Raw genomic sequence first — 15,714 nt, 5'->3', positions numbered from 1 at the left:
ACCATTTTGCTGTTTCAAGCCTGACAGCCTGACCCCAGCTTTGAATGAAGGAGTACAACTTCCAGACCATCTCAGCTGACGATCAGATTGTAGCTTCACCTCCTTGACTCAGGGTGGACTTCACATCATCAGACTGTACCCATCTAAGAGCTCATCATCTAGTATGAGCTCATCAGCTAAAGTCAGAGGAAAGACAGAACCCAGTGGGCAGTTTACCACACATAGCTTAGATACCATTCTAGGCTATAATGAATCAGCTTCTGGCCTTGTTTGTTTCTTGCCATTTTTCCTAGCAGAAAGCTAGATAAATAGCTTAGACTAGATGACATAGACAGATGAGAGAAATTCCAGCGCTGCAGCCAAAATCTGTTTAAATTAAGAGGCAATTGCTCAGCAAATGCCTAGTCTGTTTTTGTTGGTTTTTCTTCCCTCCATGCTTCCCAAAGAGCTTCACCTGCTAGTGATGCTGGGCTTGGTTCTGGTGCAAAAGCAGAAACAGTGGATGTTAGCGTGCTGTGGATGGGCTGTAGTCAGAGTCCAGCTCCCATATTCAGAGCCAAATCCTTCAACCCATTTCTTCACTGTTATGGTATAAAAGAGTTTGAAACCATCTTGCTCAAAAACATTAGGGTAAATTAGTGCTGGGTGTGACCCTTCTGAAGTCAATTGATTGTTAAGGACTGTGACCTGCAATGATTTGCCTCTTCACTGTCAGGGAACCATTTAGTGACAGAAGTACCTGGTGGGACATGTCTAACATCTCTCACTGTGAACACTGCAGCACATTAAGTAAATGAGATTTCCTTGTCCCATTTTTTCTAATTCATCATGTCTTCTATTGCATATATGGTTTTCTTCCATATTTCCTTTCTTGACGGCTTGTGTTTGAATACTAGTTATTGTGGCAATTTCACGCACCAGTGGCTTCGTTCTCTGTTTTCCTTTTCTCACAGTCTGTATTACAAAAGTCAGTCATACATCCATTAGTTGTTCCATCTTTCTTTCAGTTTTTAGTGGTTTATTACTTTCTACCAGTTGGAGTGTGGCCATCCATTGGGTTCAATGTTTACATATACAAATATGACTGATTGTTTTTCTCCCCATTTTTTTCTTTTCCTCTCTTGATCTTTTTTGTTCTCCTTCCCTCCTTTCTGTATCTCTGCTCTCATTGCATTCTATCTTTTTTTTTGCAGAGTACTGACAGAAGTGCCTCCATCAATAAGCAAAGCTTGCTTGTGCCCTTGGGCACAGCCCTGAGACAAATGGGTGATGCACAAACTACACCAGCCTAGGAGTAGTCCCAGGAGACGCCATGACTCAGAGTCAGCCCTTAGAGGCATAATTTCTTCCTGTTTTCTCTCTGATGGGATTAAGCTCTGTTTGTTTCCTGCCTCCTCTGCATACTCCCTGCTTTGATTCTCTGGAATAAGCTGGCATGCAGTAAGAGCAGAGCTCTCTGATTCCTCTGCATAGATGTGCAGGTGCGAACTAGCCAATAGTCATTACAATATCATGATGAAAAGACTCTTATGGGTCACTGGGTGTTAGATCATGCCCCATTTCCTTTCTGGTATTGAAGAGGAATTAAAAATACCAATCCATTGTCCTTTTCCAAAGTAGGAACCCAAAGGTATAGGTAAGGCAAAGAGAATGCAGGACGAGTGCATCTGAGGCTAAACAGGCTACTACTTTTTGCTTGGTTCGTAACAATTCTATATGCCAGCATTGACCAGGAATAACTCAAGGAGAGTTACAGTGCTATAAATGCCAAGGTGGTGGGATGAGATTCATGCCTGATACCCACGTGGCTGAAGGAAACCCTGATGACCATGGAGGAGGCGAGAGCTGTTTCTGTAAACTGGCAATCCTGATCTGAAATCAGAAGTAGAGCAGCATTCAAAGGCAGGCAGGCAGAGGTGAACAGCAGAGATGAGCCAGAACTGCAAAGCTGGGATTTGTCTCTGTGTCCAAACTTGCCCGGACTCTGGGCTGCTTCAGACTCCGGGGTTTGTGCGGTTTAGTCTGTGCCACTTTTAGAGATGAGAATAGCTGTAGAAATTAGGTTTGGACAAAATCTGGCTCAAGTCTGAAACTGTTCCAGCTGGTGGGGTGCAGTGGTGGTGCGTTGGCTCACCATCATGTAAATTAGCAGGTGACAAGCAGTCCTTCAGAGTCTTGTTCCCAACAGATTTGTGGTCTAAGGCTTTTGCTAAGTGGCCAGGGGGAAGCCTTCATGAGGTGCAGAGAGAGGATGGACTAAGTGCACTTTCCATTCTTGGTGGCAGCATTTTCTAATGAGGTGGAAGGGATGAACACTTTCCCTTTCCTCCTCTCCAGGAGCAAGCTGGGATGCTGAGGAGATATCGTATGCCCAGCAGTGAGTGTCCAACCCCAGGGATCTTGCTCTGCACTGCATGCTTCCAAGAAAGACTCGTTGGTTGAACCATGTACCAGGCAACAGCTGGAGCAACATCTCTGTGGGGTGGTCTCCTTCTCAATACACACAGTGAGTCCCTTTCACTTCACAAGTCAGGCAATGAACTTTTCCATACCGTGCACATCACCTGAGTGCCAGCAGGGCATTTGAAGGAAACCATTGGCAGTTTTTTCTCTTTCTTTCCCTCTCCTTCTCCCTCTCCTGCTCTCTACAGGTGTCACTGAATTCTATGTCAAATCTGACAGAAGCTACTATGCTAAGAAGTTCATGTGAAAAGGCTGCCCACTCTACAGCTCTATAATATATTTGTAGACTTCTCTGGTTCCAGGGCAAAGGAGTATTTGCATTATTTTATTTTTTTATTATGAATTTATCTACTTTTATTTCTTTTGCTCTTGTTGTTGCTCATATTATACACAGAGTCTGGCCATTTGGCCAGATAGATCTCAGAAATCCTGGAGCTGCTGTCCAACACAGCCTCTGTCTGGATGAGGGAAAAGGAGATACTTAGGAAAATGCAAGTCTTTCAAAGGACACTTAATCACACGAGTCACTTCAGGTGGGTGAGAGCAGAGCAAATCCATGCCTTTGCTAATGCTCTTCTTTCCAGCTCTGTATTGTTGGCTGGTTGAAAAACCTCTGTCTCCTACAGGAGGCATTGTTGGGGCGTAACTTGTGTAACTGCCAGGTGTACCTCAGGATAGCCCAGAAGTCATTAGACCTATTCTATCCAACCAGTTTTAGCCTTTTTTAAAGTTTTTATTCTTTTAATATCAAAAAAGTAGCCTTCTCTCATGTCTGCAACCTCAGAGGAAGTAGGCTCAAATCCGTTTCTCCACTTGGAGCCCAGTAAGGGTTTTGCCTGCTTTATTTGCACGTGTGGACATCATAGACCCGTATGCACTCCTGGCAGCGAACGTAGCAGCACCAGTGGAAGATACAGTGGCACTTCTCTTTCCGTTTCTCAGTCCTTGTATTATGCCCACGGCCGCAGCACAAAAGGTCACAACCATCAATCCCATGGGAAGTGACATTACAGATCCTGTCACGGGTTCCAAAGGAGCCTGTCTCAGGGTTGGGCTCACAAAAGTTTGGTGAGTTCTCGTAGTAAACCAGGTCCTTCTCAGTTGGAGCCTTGAAAAAGTTGTATTTGGGTCTGAGGGTCTCGACCCAGCCACGGGATTCTCGATGTTTTTCCACCACCATTTCAGAAGCGCTGTCGTACTTGTCCTTGAGGTAGTCACCGATGACCCTGAAGTCTGGCTGAGACCACCAGCAGGTCTTCACTTCACAGCTGCCTGAGAGGCCATGACATTTGCACTTAAGATGCATGAGTTCAATAATAGACTGAAAAAGAGGAGAGGAAAGGCAAAGAAGAAGGAAAACATTAGCCTGTAATCAAAACATATATTACATTCTGTTATTTAGCCAGGATTTCCCAGAGAATTGCAGTGTTTTCACAGATATATTTACACTCTTGTGAACAGAAATCACTGTATTCTCCTGAAGATGCCCTTCACAGATGCTGGGTCAAAGGCAGGTAAAACCTCTGCAGCTTTATTGTTCTCTGTGAATATCTCTGATTCCCACCCCAAATTTAAGCATTAGTGCTTTCACTAAGGGCCAGAGAGATTTCTCTTCATACTAACTTCTATCTTATCAATGTTCATGTGCGAATATTGCAGCATGATCACCTGAGAACACAGTTCAGACACATCTACCAGAGAAGTGAAGAACACACAAACCTACTAAAACAATGTCTTCATAAATTAAAAATACAGCTATTCCACTGGAAGCTAAAGAAATATGGAATGCCCTAACCATCTAGCACAGAATTGCATCCTTTATGTGTTTGATGTTTTCTTAAGCAAACAAGATTTTAGCCTTGCTGCGGCTGTGTTCAGAAACCTGAAAAGTAATGCATTTTTATTTTTAAGCCATGTTTATGATTTTTATAAAACCATATTAAAAAGGAAATAGGAGACCAACTTTTGATTTTGAAAGATTCAGACTTCAACATAAAACATTGTCCTGGAATAAATGGGAAGGTGATTATTGATCCCCGAAGTTTACTATTACCTCTTATGAAATTAGTTTGAAGGTTTCTAGAGGTGTTGCCCTCCAGTATTCTGAGGTGGGAGACAGCTTTATGCAACTTACTTGATAATCTGCGTTTTCAGACTGATCAGCAAATTTCCAGGTACATGAACAGACTAGTGCCAGCCTGAGTCCAAAAGATTTGCCATGAATCAGCACCTTGGTGTTCACCAGGTGCTTTCCTGTGTTATTTACGGAGTATAACCCGCCGCAAAGGAGGTTGTAATTAGTGATGAGAGAGAACCACAAAATGTTTGGTTCATATAATCATGCTGAACTTAATCAAAGCTTCTGGCATAGTGGTAGGGTTTGAGTTTATATGGGAACTAATATGAAACATTGCCTATGGCTCAGGTTTAGCTGGAAATGCTTGAGTATGGAGGCCTGGAAGAGCTACCCCGTGAGTGCTGCCACTGAGAGTGGAAAACACCGTTGCTTTATAAAACAGGAGGATTTCAGATAATGGTGTGACATCTCTCTAATCTTTGACATCTGTAAAATGTCCCAAAGTATCTCAGTGTCAAGTAACAAGACTTACAGTAAATAGACTTCTGAAGGCTCGTGATCACAGGGCTGTTTGCTCAAAGCTCAGATTTTCCAAGGGCTCTCACTTAAAGGCAAATCCCTCCTTTCCACTCTACCCACCTTCTCCACAGTCCTATTGGTCTCATTATCTATCCCAGCAATGCACGATACCTTGGGGTACCTGGGAGAATTTGGGCAAGTGCTGGAGGAAACCACATCATTGCTTGTAGTCACCTACATTGCAGGCAGTTTTTTGTTTCTAGTGGTATTTAATTTTAAAAAGTTGAATTCCTTATTTCAGACCTTCTCTGCTGTGGTGTGAGGTGGGGTAACTCCACCAGGGTTTGACAGTATCCACCTGAGGAGCTCACACCAAAGTCCTAGCCTGTGTGAGGACAGCTGTTCACATGCATCTAGTGCCATTTGTGAGCTCCAGGTGTGTTTAAGGTATCTATCTGTCATGAGATGGCAGAGGTCCTGCAGGACACACACAGTCTTTCCCAGTAGCAGCCCAAGGAAAGGCTGGATACTTCAGGATATCTCAGTTTATACTAAAATGAATTTGTTTAAGCAACTGAAACATCCCCATAAACCTTGGTCTATCACATTTAACTTCAAATGTCTACAGAACAGACATCTTTGGCTGTACAACCCACCTTCCAGTGGAGGGGAACGGGCACAGTTCAGGCATCATTAACTGAGCTATTTCAAATTTCTTCTTCGAGCTGAGATGAAATCACATCCTATACCTGTCTATCTTCATCCATTTTCTGTAAAAGAGGTCTGGACAACTGACTCCAAGGTAGACATTTACATCTAGGTGGGTGAATTTACTTAAAGCTTTCATAGATCAGGTACTTTGGTCACCTCCCTGACAAGAACTATCATGGTACAGGTATCATAGAATAACAGAATGGTTTGGGTTAGAATGGACCTTAAAGCTCATTCAGTTCCAAACCCCTGCCATTGGGCAGGGACACCTTCCACCAGACCAGGTTGTTCCAAGCCCCATCCAACCTGGCCTTGAACACTGCCAGGGGTGGGGCAGCCACAGTTTCTCTGAGCAACCTGTGCAGGGCCTCACCACCCTCACAGGGAAGAACTTCATAATATCTATTCTAAACATACCCTGTTCTAGTTTAAAGTCATGTCCCTTTCTCTTATCACTACATCATTTCATGGTGTAAAACTGCTCAGATTTATGTTTGGTTATTCCCCTCAATTCCCTCCCAGTGTTCATTATGGCAGGTAAGAAAAGATTAATGGGAGACTGAGAAAGATGAAACTAAATATCCTTACGGTCCTTCCAGCTTCATTGTTGTGCCTGTTCATGGCTGACCGAGCATCTGGTCTGTTCTCTCGGGCATCTGCAAACTCCCGAGACACCATGCTCCCAAACTCCACGTCCTCGCTGCAGCCCCCCCATTTCCAGCCTTCCCCTGGAGAGCCCTTGTGGCGGGTGTCACAGCCGCAGATGGTGGCCGAGCCCTCGGCGCAGGATCTGGTCACCGCAAAAGCCACTCCAGCAGAGGCAATGGCATGGACAAAGGCTGATTCCCTGGTAGCTGTGAAAGAGAGAAATCAATGAATAGTGGCCAGTGAAGGGACCACACATGGCTTTGATCAGCCCTGTGAACACCTTCCCTTGAGGGCATGGCAGAAGGCCAAAAAACTCTCCTTTTTCCTGTGGTCCTGCTTGGACCTACTCCAAAGATGTTTTTGTATACTAGGAAATAAACTCCTGTGTAGACAGGACCAGGCTTGATTCAAGACCACTGAGGTCAGCCAAGCAGTTTTGACTGAGGTCATCCTGAGGTCTTAAGATAGGGCCATGGCAAAAGAAAAAACAGTGCAAACCTGACTTTCAGGCAGTGTGCATAATATGCTATATGGTACTTTGCAGGCTATGCATCATGTAGCCATATCCTGAGCTGCAGTCTTGGCTTCAGATGCACAGAATTTGACCTATGTTCTTACAACATGGAAAATGCATGTCCGCACGTATTTATAGCCTCCATCATTAGTGGTAGGACCTGAATCAGGTAAAGCACTTCCTCCTCCTCAGCTAGGAGAGCTTCTGATGGCTTGAAGGTAGGAAAATACCAGGATGGCCAGATACTTCCCAAACTACACTATATAAACTAAACATTGTCCTCACACTCCATCCTGAGACCACCTTCTTTTTCTTAAGCTCACTTACAGGCAGTGTTTAATATGTGGCACATTACATCTATAGAAAGTTTTGCTCACTTGCCTAATTAAGGCCCCTACCAAGGGGACTGGAAATGAATTGATTCCCCTCCAGTTTTGGTCTCAGTATGTTTCTTCACTCACTAGAAATGACAGTTCCACACAACACCTCAGAAAACACTACTGAATGCTTCTTGGATTCAGCAAAATGACACTTTTAAAATGAACAGGGATATTCTCAAACCCTTGAGGCAATTCTAAGAAGACACAAAGATTCTCATAACAGGCCTCTCTTAACCTCCTATACTGTCTCCCACACGAGCTCACCTTGCACCTATAAACCAAGAAAGCATTTTGTCAATGATACCTTTCAGATGATTGATCTAGGACAGTGCTGAAATATTGAATGAATCCATGCAGGGGAATTATCAAGTTTGCAGCTGATGCAGCTTCACCAGCTTCTACTGAGCTTTTCATCAGCTGATGAGGTGCCTACTCGAAACCGCTCAAACCTTTTCTGCTCCGTATTTTGCTGATCTGAGCTTTCTCTGGACATTTTGTCTTAATCTTTACCATCTAGATGCTTCCAGGCTTTACTAACATTAAGACAATTTAACACGCCAAGCCTAAAAGCCAACATGTTCTTGGGGAGAAATCAAAACTGCATGCTTGCAGAGCAGCCCCGTCTGGATTGAAGGCTTAAGCAAGAACTTGTGCAGCACCTCTTAGCTTTGGGAAGGGAACCAAATACAACAATATGCAAATCAAATAATGTGCATGAACATACAAGCCAAAGGTATGAGCAATGTCCTGGAACATGTTGTCAATGCACATCATGAGGTTAGTAAGACACTGAGGGCTAGAACCAAAAAAGGAAAATGCAGGAACCCTCAATTCCAAAATGTGTTTTTGAAAAGCCCTTGTTCAGCATCTGTCCAGCCTGGAGTATCCTAGCTTCCTGCAAATGGTGATGCCGTTCATGAGCTGTCTGAAAGCTCAACTTTTGAGCATAAATAGATGAGTCCGGTTTTAACAGGACTGGGGACTTGGCATCTTGCACTTACCTAAGCACAGCTGGGACCCAGAAACCAACTCCTGAGGTGGGGATTTTTGCATGATGTCTTCAAGGACATTAATGACCACCCCTGCGGTCTGTGAAGGCTTATAGAAGCCAGTCAGATAAGCTAGTGGGATGAATGCCATTTCCCTCTGGTAGGTAGGTAGAGGGTATAGTGACTGATGAGATAACAGCTGAGAATGCCTTCCATCTCCCCTTATTGTGGTTTAAGTAATCTTGAACCTTTTAATAGAATCATAGAATGGTTTGGGTTGGAAGAGACCTTAACGATCACCCAGTTCCAACCCCCTGCCACAGGCAGGGTCACCTTCCACTAGACCAGTTTGCCCCAAGCTACATCCAACCTGGCCTTGAACACTGCCAGGGATGGGGCAGCCACAGCTTCTCTGGGCAACCTGTGCCAGAGCCTCACCACCCTCACAGGGAAGAACTTCTTCCTCACATCTCATCTAAATCTCCCTTTAAAGCCATTCCCCCTTGTTCTGTCCCTACAGGCCATTGTCAAAAGCCCTTCTCCAGCTTTCTTGTCAGCCCTTTTAGGCACTGGAAGATGCTGTAAGGTCTCCCTGGAGCCTTGTCTTCTCCAGGCTGAACAAGCCCAGCTCTCTCAGCCTGTCCCCATTGCAGAGGTGCTCCAGCCCTTGGACCATCTTCGTGGTCTCCTCTGGATTTGCTCCAATAGCTCCATATTGACCAACACCCCCAAGTCCTTCTCCTCAAGGCTGCTCTCAATACAGTCTCCCCCAGCCAGTGTTTGTGCTTAGGATTGCCCCAACACAAGTGTAGGACATTGAACTTGGCCTTGTTGAAATCCATGATGCTGGCACTGCCACCCCTCTCCAGCGTGTCCAGGTCTCTCCGGATGACATCCCTTCCCTCCAGTGTGCCAACTGCACCACAGAGTTTGGTGTCATTGGAAACTTGCTGAGGGTGCTCAGTTCCACTGTCCATGTCATTCACAAAGATGTTGAACATCGCCAGTTCCAACACCAACCCCTGAGGAATGCCTCTTGTCACTGATCTTTATTTGAACGTTGAGCTGCTGACAGCAACAATTTGAGTGAGACCATCCAGCCAGTTCCTTATCCACCAAGTGGCCTGTCTGTCAAATCCATGTCTCTCTAATTTACAGAAGGGATGTCTTGTAGGACATTGTCAAATGTTTTGCACAAGTCCAAGTAGATGACTTCAGTTGTTTTTATGTATCTTCTTTTTATAGAATCTTTTCCCATTCCTCTTGATGTCCCTGGCCAGATTTAATTCTATCCTGTCTTCAGCTTTCCTACCCTTTCCTACCCTGGATGCTCTTACATTTTTTTCTGTATTCCTCTCAGGCTACCTGTCCTTGCTTCCACACTGTGTAAGCTTCCTTTTTTTTTTGCTGGAGTTTCTCCAGGAGCTCCTTGTTCATCAGCACAGGACATTCAATGTCCATTGGCTCCTCATCCATGCCCAGGTAAAGCTCCATGAACTTCAGCTGGTCACTGACATGACTCTTTCTTGTCTCCCCTACCAGTCCTTCCTGAAGAGCTTGTATCCTTCCATTCTAACACTCCAGTAACAGCAGCCATCCCACCACTTTCGTGTGATACCAATAAAATCACAGCCCTACAGGCGTGTGCACATTTCTGTCTCCTCTTGTTTATTCCCCATGCTACATGTGTTTGCATAGAGGCATTTAATTTGGGTCCTGATGAAACTGAGTTACTGAAGCTGATTTTTGATGCACTGCTACACCATGGACAGGAGAAGAATATGATTCTTCTTATGGTGAGAATGGTGAGGTCACGGCACAGGTCGCCCAAGGAAACTGTGAATGCTCCATCCCTGAAGTGTTCAAGGCCAGGTTGAATGGGGCCTTGAGCAACCTGGTCTAGTGGGAAATGTCCCTGTCCATGGCAAGGGGTTAAGAACTGGATGATCTGAAGATTCTTTCCAACCCAAACCATTCTATGATTCTGCAATTCTGTGATTCTGATATTCTACAATTCTTTTTCTCCCTTCTGTCTGACAGACGTAGTGGCTAAAGCACATTGCCTGGGTAGGTTAGCTCTCATCTCTTGGGAATCATCCCTTTCTCTGCTCAGGAAGAGAGACCTGATCTAGGCCTTTGGCTCTTTGGGAAGGTGCTATAGGTGTTGAATAGATGTTTGCAAGTGCCACGGAGAGCCCCTGTGCCTTGCCATGCTACGACTGAAAAGAAAGCACCTATACGCACAGTGTTTGCGCAGAAAACCTTCTCCTAGATGGGTTTAAGATGGGTAGCCTTGGCGTCCACAGGTCATGGATTCCATCTGGGCTTCAGCAGGAGCCATTAGCTTAGAACAGAGATCTTTCTCTGTGCATACAGTTGCAGAGCTCACCAAAGCCCAGGGAGCTTCAGACAACAGCAAGAGGGTCTGCAGAATTTCTGCATTTTTCAGGACTTGGAAGCTGAGCAAGCAGTTCCAGGAGGACACCCAATCCTAAATCCCAAATCTGTTACCTAAACTCTTGAGGGTTGCTAGTCCTTCCTGAAAGCCTACAGCTCCAGGTGGCTATTGATAGGATTTGTCTTAAGAAGCACCTATTATACTCGGCTCTCTTCTCAGAAAGAGCGCAATGCCTTTTACAGCCTGTATACGTTGTAATCACTCCCCTGCTTTTGAAATGCAGCCACCTCTGGGGTGGAGTGCAGCCACCACTTAACAGCACACAACAGGAAGCAAATAGCATTGTATCTGATCGTAACTACCTGGGGAATGTAGGCAGGCAGAGCAAAGAAACTGAGATCTGGCCTCGGGCACTGAGGTTAGGAGTTTGTCTCTTGAGAAAGTTGCAGCCTATCTCTTAATGACTCCACGAAATTAGGGCACTAGGTTTACATCTCCTACCCCTAACTTAAGGCACCGAGTTCAATATTGACGCAGATGGAAGAGCGCCATCGCGTGAATCACGTCCTGCCACCTAAGTTATAGGACTGTCCTCCGATTACTAAGCAGTCCTGACCCCACTGAGCTCCGAAGAGCTCCCCAGGTTGTAGCCGGGGGCAGTGTGGCTGCAGGAATGGAGGAGTGTATAGAGATACAGATAAGCAGAAGGAAAGCATGCACTTGTAATGGAAATGAGGGGTTATTAAGGTGCCATATAAAAATGCAAGAGACTTAGCAAAGATAACAAGAAAGTGCAGTATATTTGTCAGGTCACTTCATTCCTCTCTGGGTGGTTCTGGTAGCAGGAGACAAGCAGCTCGTTAGGACTTGAAGAGAGCTTCTGGAAAGTCGTCCGGCAAGAGAAGGTTAATAGGGAATAATACCTCATGGGGATGTTGATTTAAGAGCATATTAACCACTTTGTTTTCAGTGCAGCACAAGGTCACCAAAGCTCTGGCCTCAGATTGTTTAATTTCTGCCTAGTCCTGAGTTTCCCTGCAGGGCTTAGAGCCTTGGATGGCTGGTGCTTTGAGGTACCCTTTTCTGGACCCTTTCGAGAGGGTTGGCTATTAGCAGAAAAGGTACTGAGACATACAAAGGTCCTCTAAGGATGCTTTGTAGCCACCTCCTAATGCAGAGGTCCTTCAAGTCCCTGGTCGCTTCTGGAAACTGTTTCTTAAGGCGCCTGATGTGTGAAGCTGAGAGCCTGAATCCTAGAACAGTTTGGTTTGGAAGGGATCTTTGAAGGTCATCTCTCCAACCCCCACGCCATGCGAAGGGACATCTTCAATGAGATCAGGTTGCCTAGGACAACATCCAGCCTGGCCTTGAATTTCTCAAGGGATGTCCTGTGCAGAAGACCTCTGACCACCCTGCCTCAGCATCAGAGAAATCTTGGGATGCAAAAACACATGGCCGAGCGGTAATCATATGGGAATTCAAAAACCTGAGGATGAGGTGACCTAAGAGTTGAGTTCCTGCTTTCTTGGGGATTTTTATATGACTTTGGACAAATCCTTTGTCTGTGCTTCTGCTTCCTTATCCATACACCTGAGGGCAATCCTGCTTATCTCCTCAGGAGTGTGCAATGTTGAATCTGCAATTCAGTGATGTCTTCAGAATTGTGGGCAGAAAGTGCCAAAGATGAACAGAGGGTCATCAAGTTGTGGGAAGAGGAAGGCAGATGAATAATCACACAAATATCTCAACTGTCTAGTATATGAAACGTTCTCTCATGTGTTGTTCTGCCGAGACAGTGACTTATTTTCCCTGAATCTTTCTCTGAATGACTAAATTATTAACCCCAGGTCAGGTAGATGTCCCAGGTATGTGGGAGGAAGGACTATGGTGATGTAGAAGGATGAACAGAATGGTTTATATTGGTCTTAACATGCTACAGTCCCTTTTTTACCACCTTTGTACCATAGTACTGAGCCCTGTTGTCCCTGTTCTTGACATCCTAACTCTTCCCTTCCTCCCTGCACAGTGGCCTGGTGGTAACAGCAGGCTCCTGGGACAGGGCAACACAACCCACCTTCAGGTGTTCTGGGAGCTGAAGCTGCAAGTCCTGTGTCCTGGACTACAGCTTGAAGAACTAGGGGGTATTTTAGAAAGGGAGCACCACTGTTTCCACTGACTGCTCTTTAAAAGAAAGCTCTAAGTGGTTTCCACTCAACATGCCACTTTCCTAGATGGTCCTTCTGAAGGTGTAGAAACTCCTCTGCAAAGGGAACCTTAATGTCTCCAGGACATCTACTGACTTTGTCCTGTGGAGACAAGTCTCCCTTGCCAACAGCCCTCTACTGTCCAGGACCTTGTCACCATTCTTTTTGAAGCATAACCCTTGGAGTGAAACACTAGAGATGTATGATAGTGACGGAAAGAGTTTCCACATCTTAGCCACTCCTCCCAGCCATCATCAGCAGGTCTGCTCTTAAGTAGAGCGTCCTACTCCCTGTTCCACACGAGAAAAGGCACAGCAATAGTGAGGCTGTAAGCCTTGGATTTCTGGAACCACAGACTTCTTGAGGGCTCTTGGAAGAGTCACTTGGCAAGTGAGGCAAAATAAAGAAAATATATCTGCTTGGCAGGACTGCAGGAAGGAGACATTGTTTTCTTTGAGCTTCATTTTGCAAAGCTGAAAGAGAAAAGAAAGCTACCTGTTGTGTCAGCTACTTCAGAAACCCAGACATCCATCTTTGAGAGGTGGAAGGTGTAAAGTCTTTCCAACATTCATCTGCTATGGCATGTACTCAGGGAGCGTGAAGAAGGGTTTCAATTCCCTTCTTGGCTCGAGGGGATACAAACCCATAGCTGTCATGTTAGAATTTGTACAGCAGTTGACACTACATTGACACTGCATTAAAAAAAACCAGAAACCTAAATAAACCCAAAGAACCAAGAAACTGGAAATAAAACTGAGGGCACAGTAGTGCTGATGGTATCTGGAGCCCACACAGCCCTGCCTCTTACACTGGGGGGCCATCCTAGTGGCTCATTTCCCTTTTGGTTGCTGTGGTTGGAGTTCTATTTATAGGTTAGACATCACTGGGGTTGCAGGGGAGGAAGGCATTGTTCAATGACGGAAGGTGATGAGGAATTAGTGAAATGAGCTTTGAGAGTTTTGGAAGCCCAGTCTTTGTCTCAGGTGAGGCTGAATTTTGTTTTCAACTGCAGTATAAAGAGGACTACTCAGCTGCCACCAGCTCACTGTGATTTCCTCCTTGACTTCATCAGGAGAGACACCTTACCAAGAAGTGGGAAGAGAGCCGTGCTGTTTTTTTGTGAAGAGGGTCACCCGTAAACACCTCCATGGTGAAAGCTAAACCAGAAGGGCTTGAATGAAACACCATGTTGTACAAGTTTGAATGAAAAAGAAGGATGCTATATAAAACTAATGTCAAATGCTCCTCATCATGGGTGCAGGAGCTGAAGCATTGATGGTATGAAAGTCAGTGATTGTGTAAGTCAGTGCCTGTCCTTATTTGCAACTGCACTGAAGCCAAGGCTGGAGGAAGGTCTCAGTTCTGAAGTGTAGCTTTCAGAGCTACCTTGGGCCAAAGCCTCAACAGTTGTTAAGAAGATGCTGACCCCCAGGAGAAGTGGGCTTTTTTAGGCTCACACTGACAGCCTTGGAGGCACAGCTACTTTCTGAATAGCAGAAGTGAAATCCAATGGGACTGATGAGTCAGAGCTCACAGGAGCTGTAAAAACATATGCAGACATCACTATTGGATTATATTAACATGAACGGCATTGCCTGCTGGCCCTGAAATCTGTGTGTAGGATAAGTAAGGACCACCTGAAGCAACATGGCCTTGATTATCCCACATACCAGCAGAAGATACTCCAGTCCATCAGCCCAGGTGGCCTCTGTGCTAAACTTGCCAAACAGCAGATCCCTCAAAGTCAAAAAACACGGGTTCAGGACATGGGGATGATGTCCTCCATTTTGTGATGCAATTTGCACTAATAGGGGCTTAATAAAAAGATGGGGACAGACCTTTTAGTATTACCTGTAGTGACAGAACAAGGAGTAATGGTTTAAACTAAAAAAGGGTAGATTTAGACTAGATGTAAGACAGAAATTTTTTACAGTGAGTATGGTGAGGCACTAGCACAGGTTGCCCAGAGAGGTGGTAGATGCCACATCCCTGATAGGTTTCAAGGCCTGGTTGGACAGGGCTCTGAGCAACCTGGTCTAGTGGAAGATGTCCCTGCTCATTAGAGAGGAGTTGGAAGTAGATGACCTTTAAAAGTTCCTTCCAATCCAAACCATTCTATGGTTCTATGAAATGGTGGATCACATAGAATCATAGAATCGTTAGGGTTGGAAAGGACCTTAAGATCATCTAGTTCCAACCCCCCTGCCGTGGGCAGGGACACCTCACACTAAACCATATCACCCAAGGCCTCATCCAACCTGGTATTGAACTCTGCCAGGGATGGAGCATTCACAACCTCCCTGGGCAACCTATTCCAGTGCCTCACCACCCTAACAGGAAAGAATTTCCTTCTTATATCCAACCTAAACTTCCCCTGTTTAAGTTTTAACCCATTACACCTTATCCTATCACTACAGTTTCTAATGAAGAGTCCCTCCCCAGCATCCCCATAGGCCCCCTTCAGATACTGGAAGGCTGCTATGAGGTCTCCACGCAGCCTTCTCTTCTCCAGGCTGAACAGCCCCAGCTTCCTCATCCTGTCTTCATATGGGAGGTGCTCCAGTCCCCTGATCATCCTTGTGGCCCTCCTCTGGACTTGTTCCAACAGTTCCATGTCCTTTTTATCTTGAGGACACCAGAACTGCACATCTCAGAGCATGGGACATATTTCCCCCAGAGGGAAGGTGGGGAGAAACATTAAAAAGGCTTTTTTTTTTGTTTTGTTTTGTGATCACAAAGAAGCAAATCATTTGCCAATCAGAACTATTAAATATTGGCATGGCACCAGGTGAAGACGGAGAACAGGGAACC

At 45.3% G+C, this 15,714-nt stretch overlaps 1 protein-coding gene across 1 annotated transcript in view; it reads right to left on the bottom strand.

The window, feature by feature from the left end:
* Positions 1 to 2,537: 2,537 nt before the first annotated feature.
* Positions 2,538 to 15,714, bottom strand: part of WNT3A (Wnt family member 3A) — an 87,183-nt gene continuing 74,006 nt past the window's right edge. The window contains exons 3-4 of the mRNA XM_057402794.1: positions 6,359 to 6,624; positions 2,538 to 3,784 (exon numbers count right to left, since the gene is read on the bottom strand). Coding sequence (XP_057258777.1) covers positions 3,305 to 3,784; positions 6,359 to 6,624 — 746 coding nt within the window. The 3' untranslated portion in view covers positions 2,538 to 3,304. The remainder of the gene's footprint in view (positions 3,785 to 6,358; positions 6,625 to 15,714) is intronic.

Source organism: Pezoporus wallicus, unplaced genomic scaffold (assembly GCF_028554395.1).
Source record: "Pezoporus wallicus isolate ANWC-B61680 ecotype Strahan unplaced genomic scaffold, APGP_CSIRO_Pwel_v1 contig_8057, whole genome shotgun sequence".
Lineage (NCBI taxonomy): Eukaryota > Metazoa > Chordata > Aves > Psittaciformes > Psittacidae > Pezoporus > Pezoporus wallicus.
This window is presented reverse-complemented; position numbering and strand designations above follow the sequence as displayed.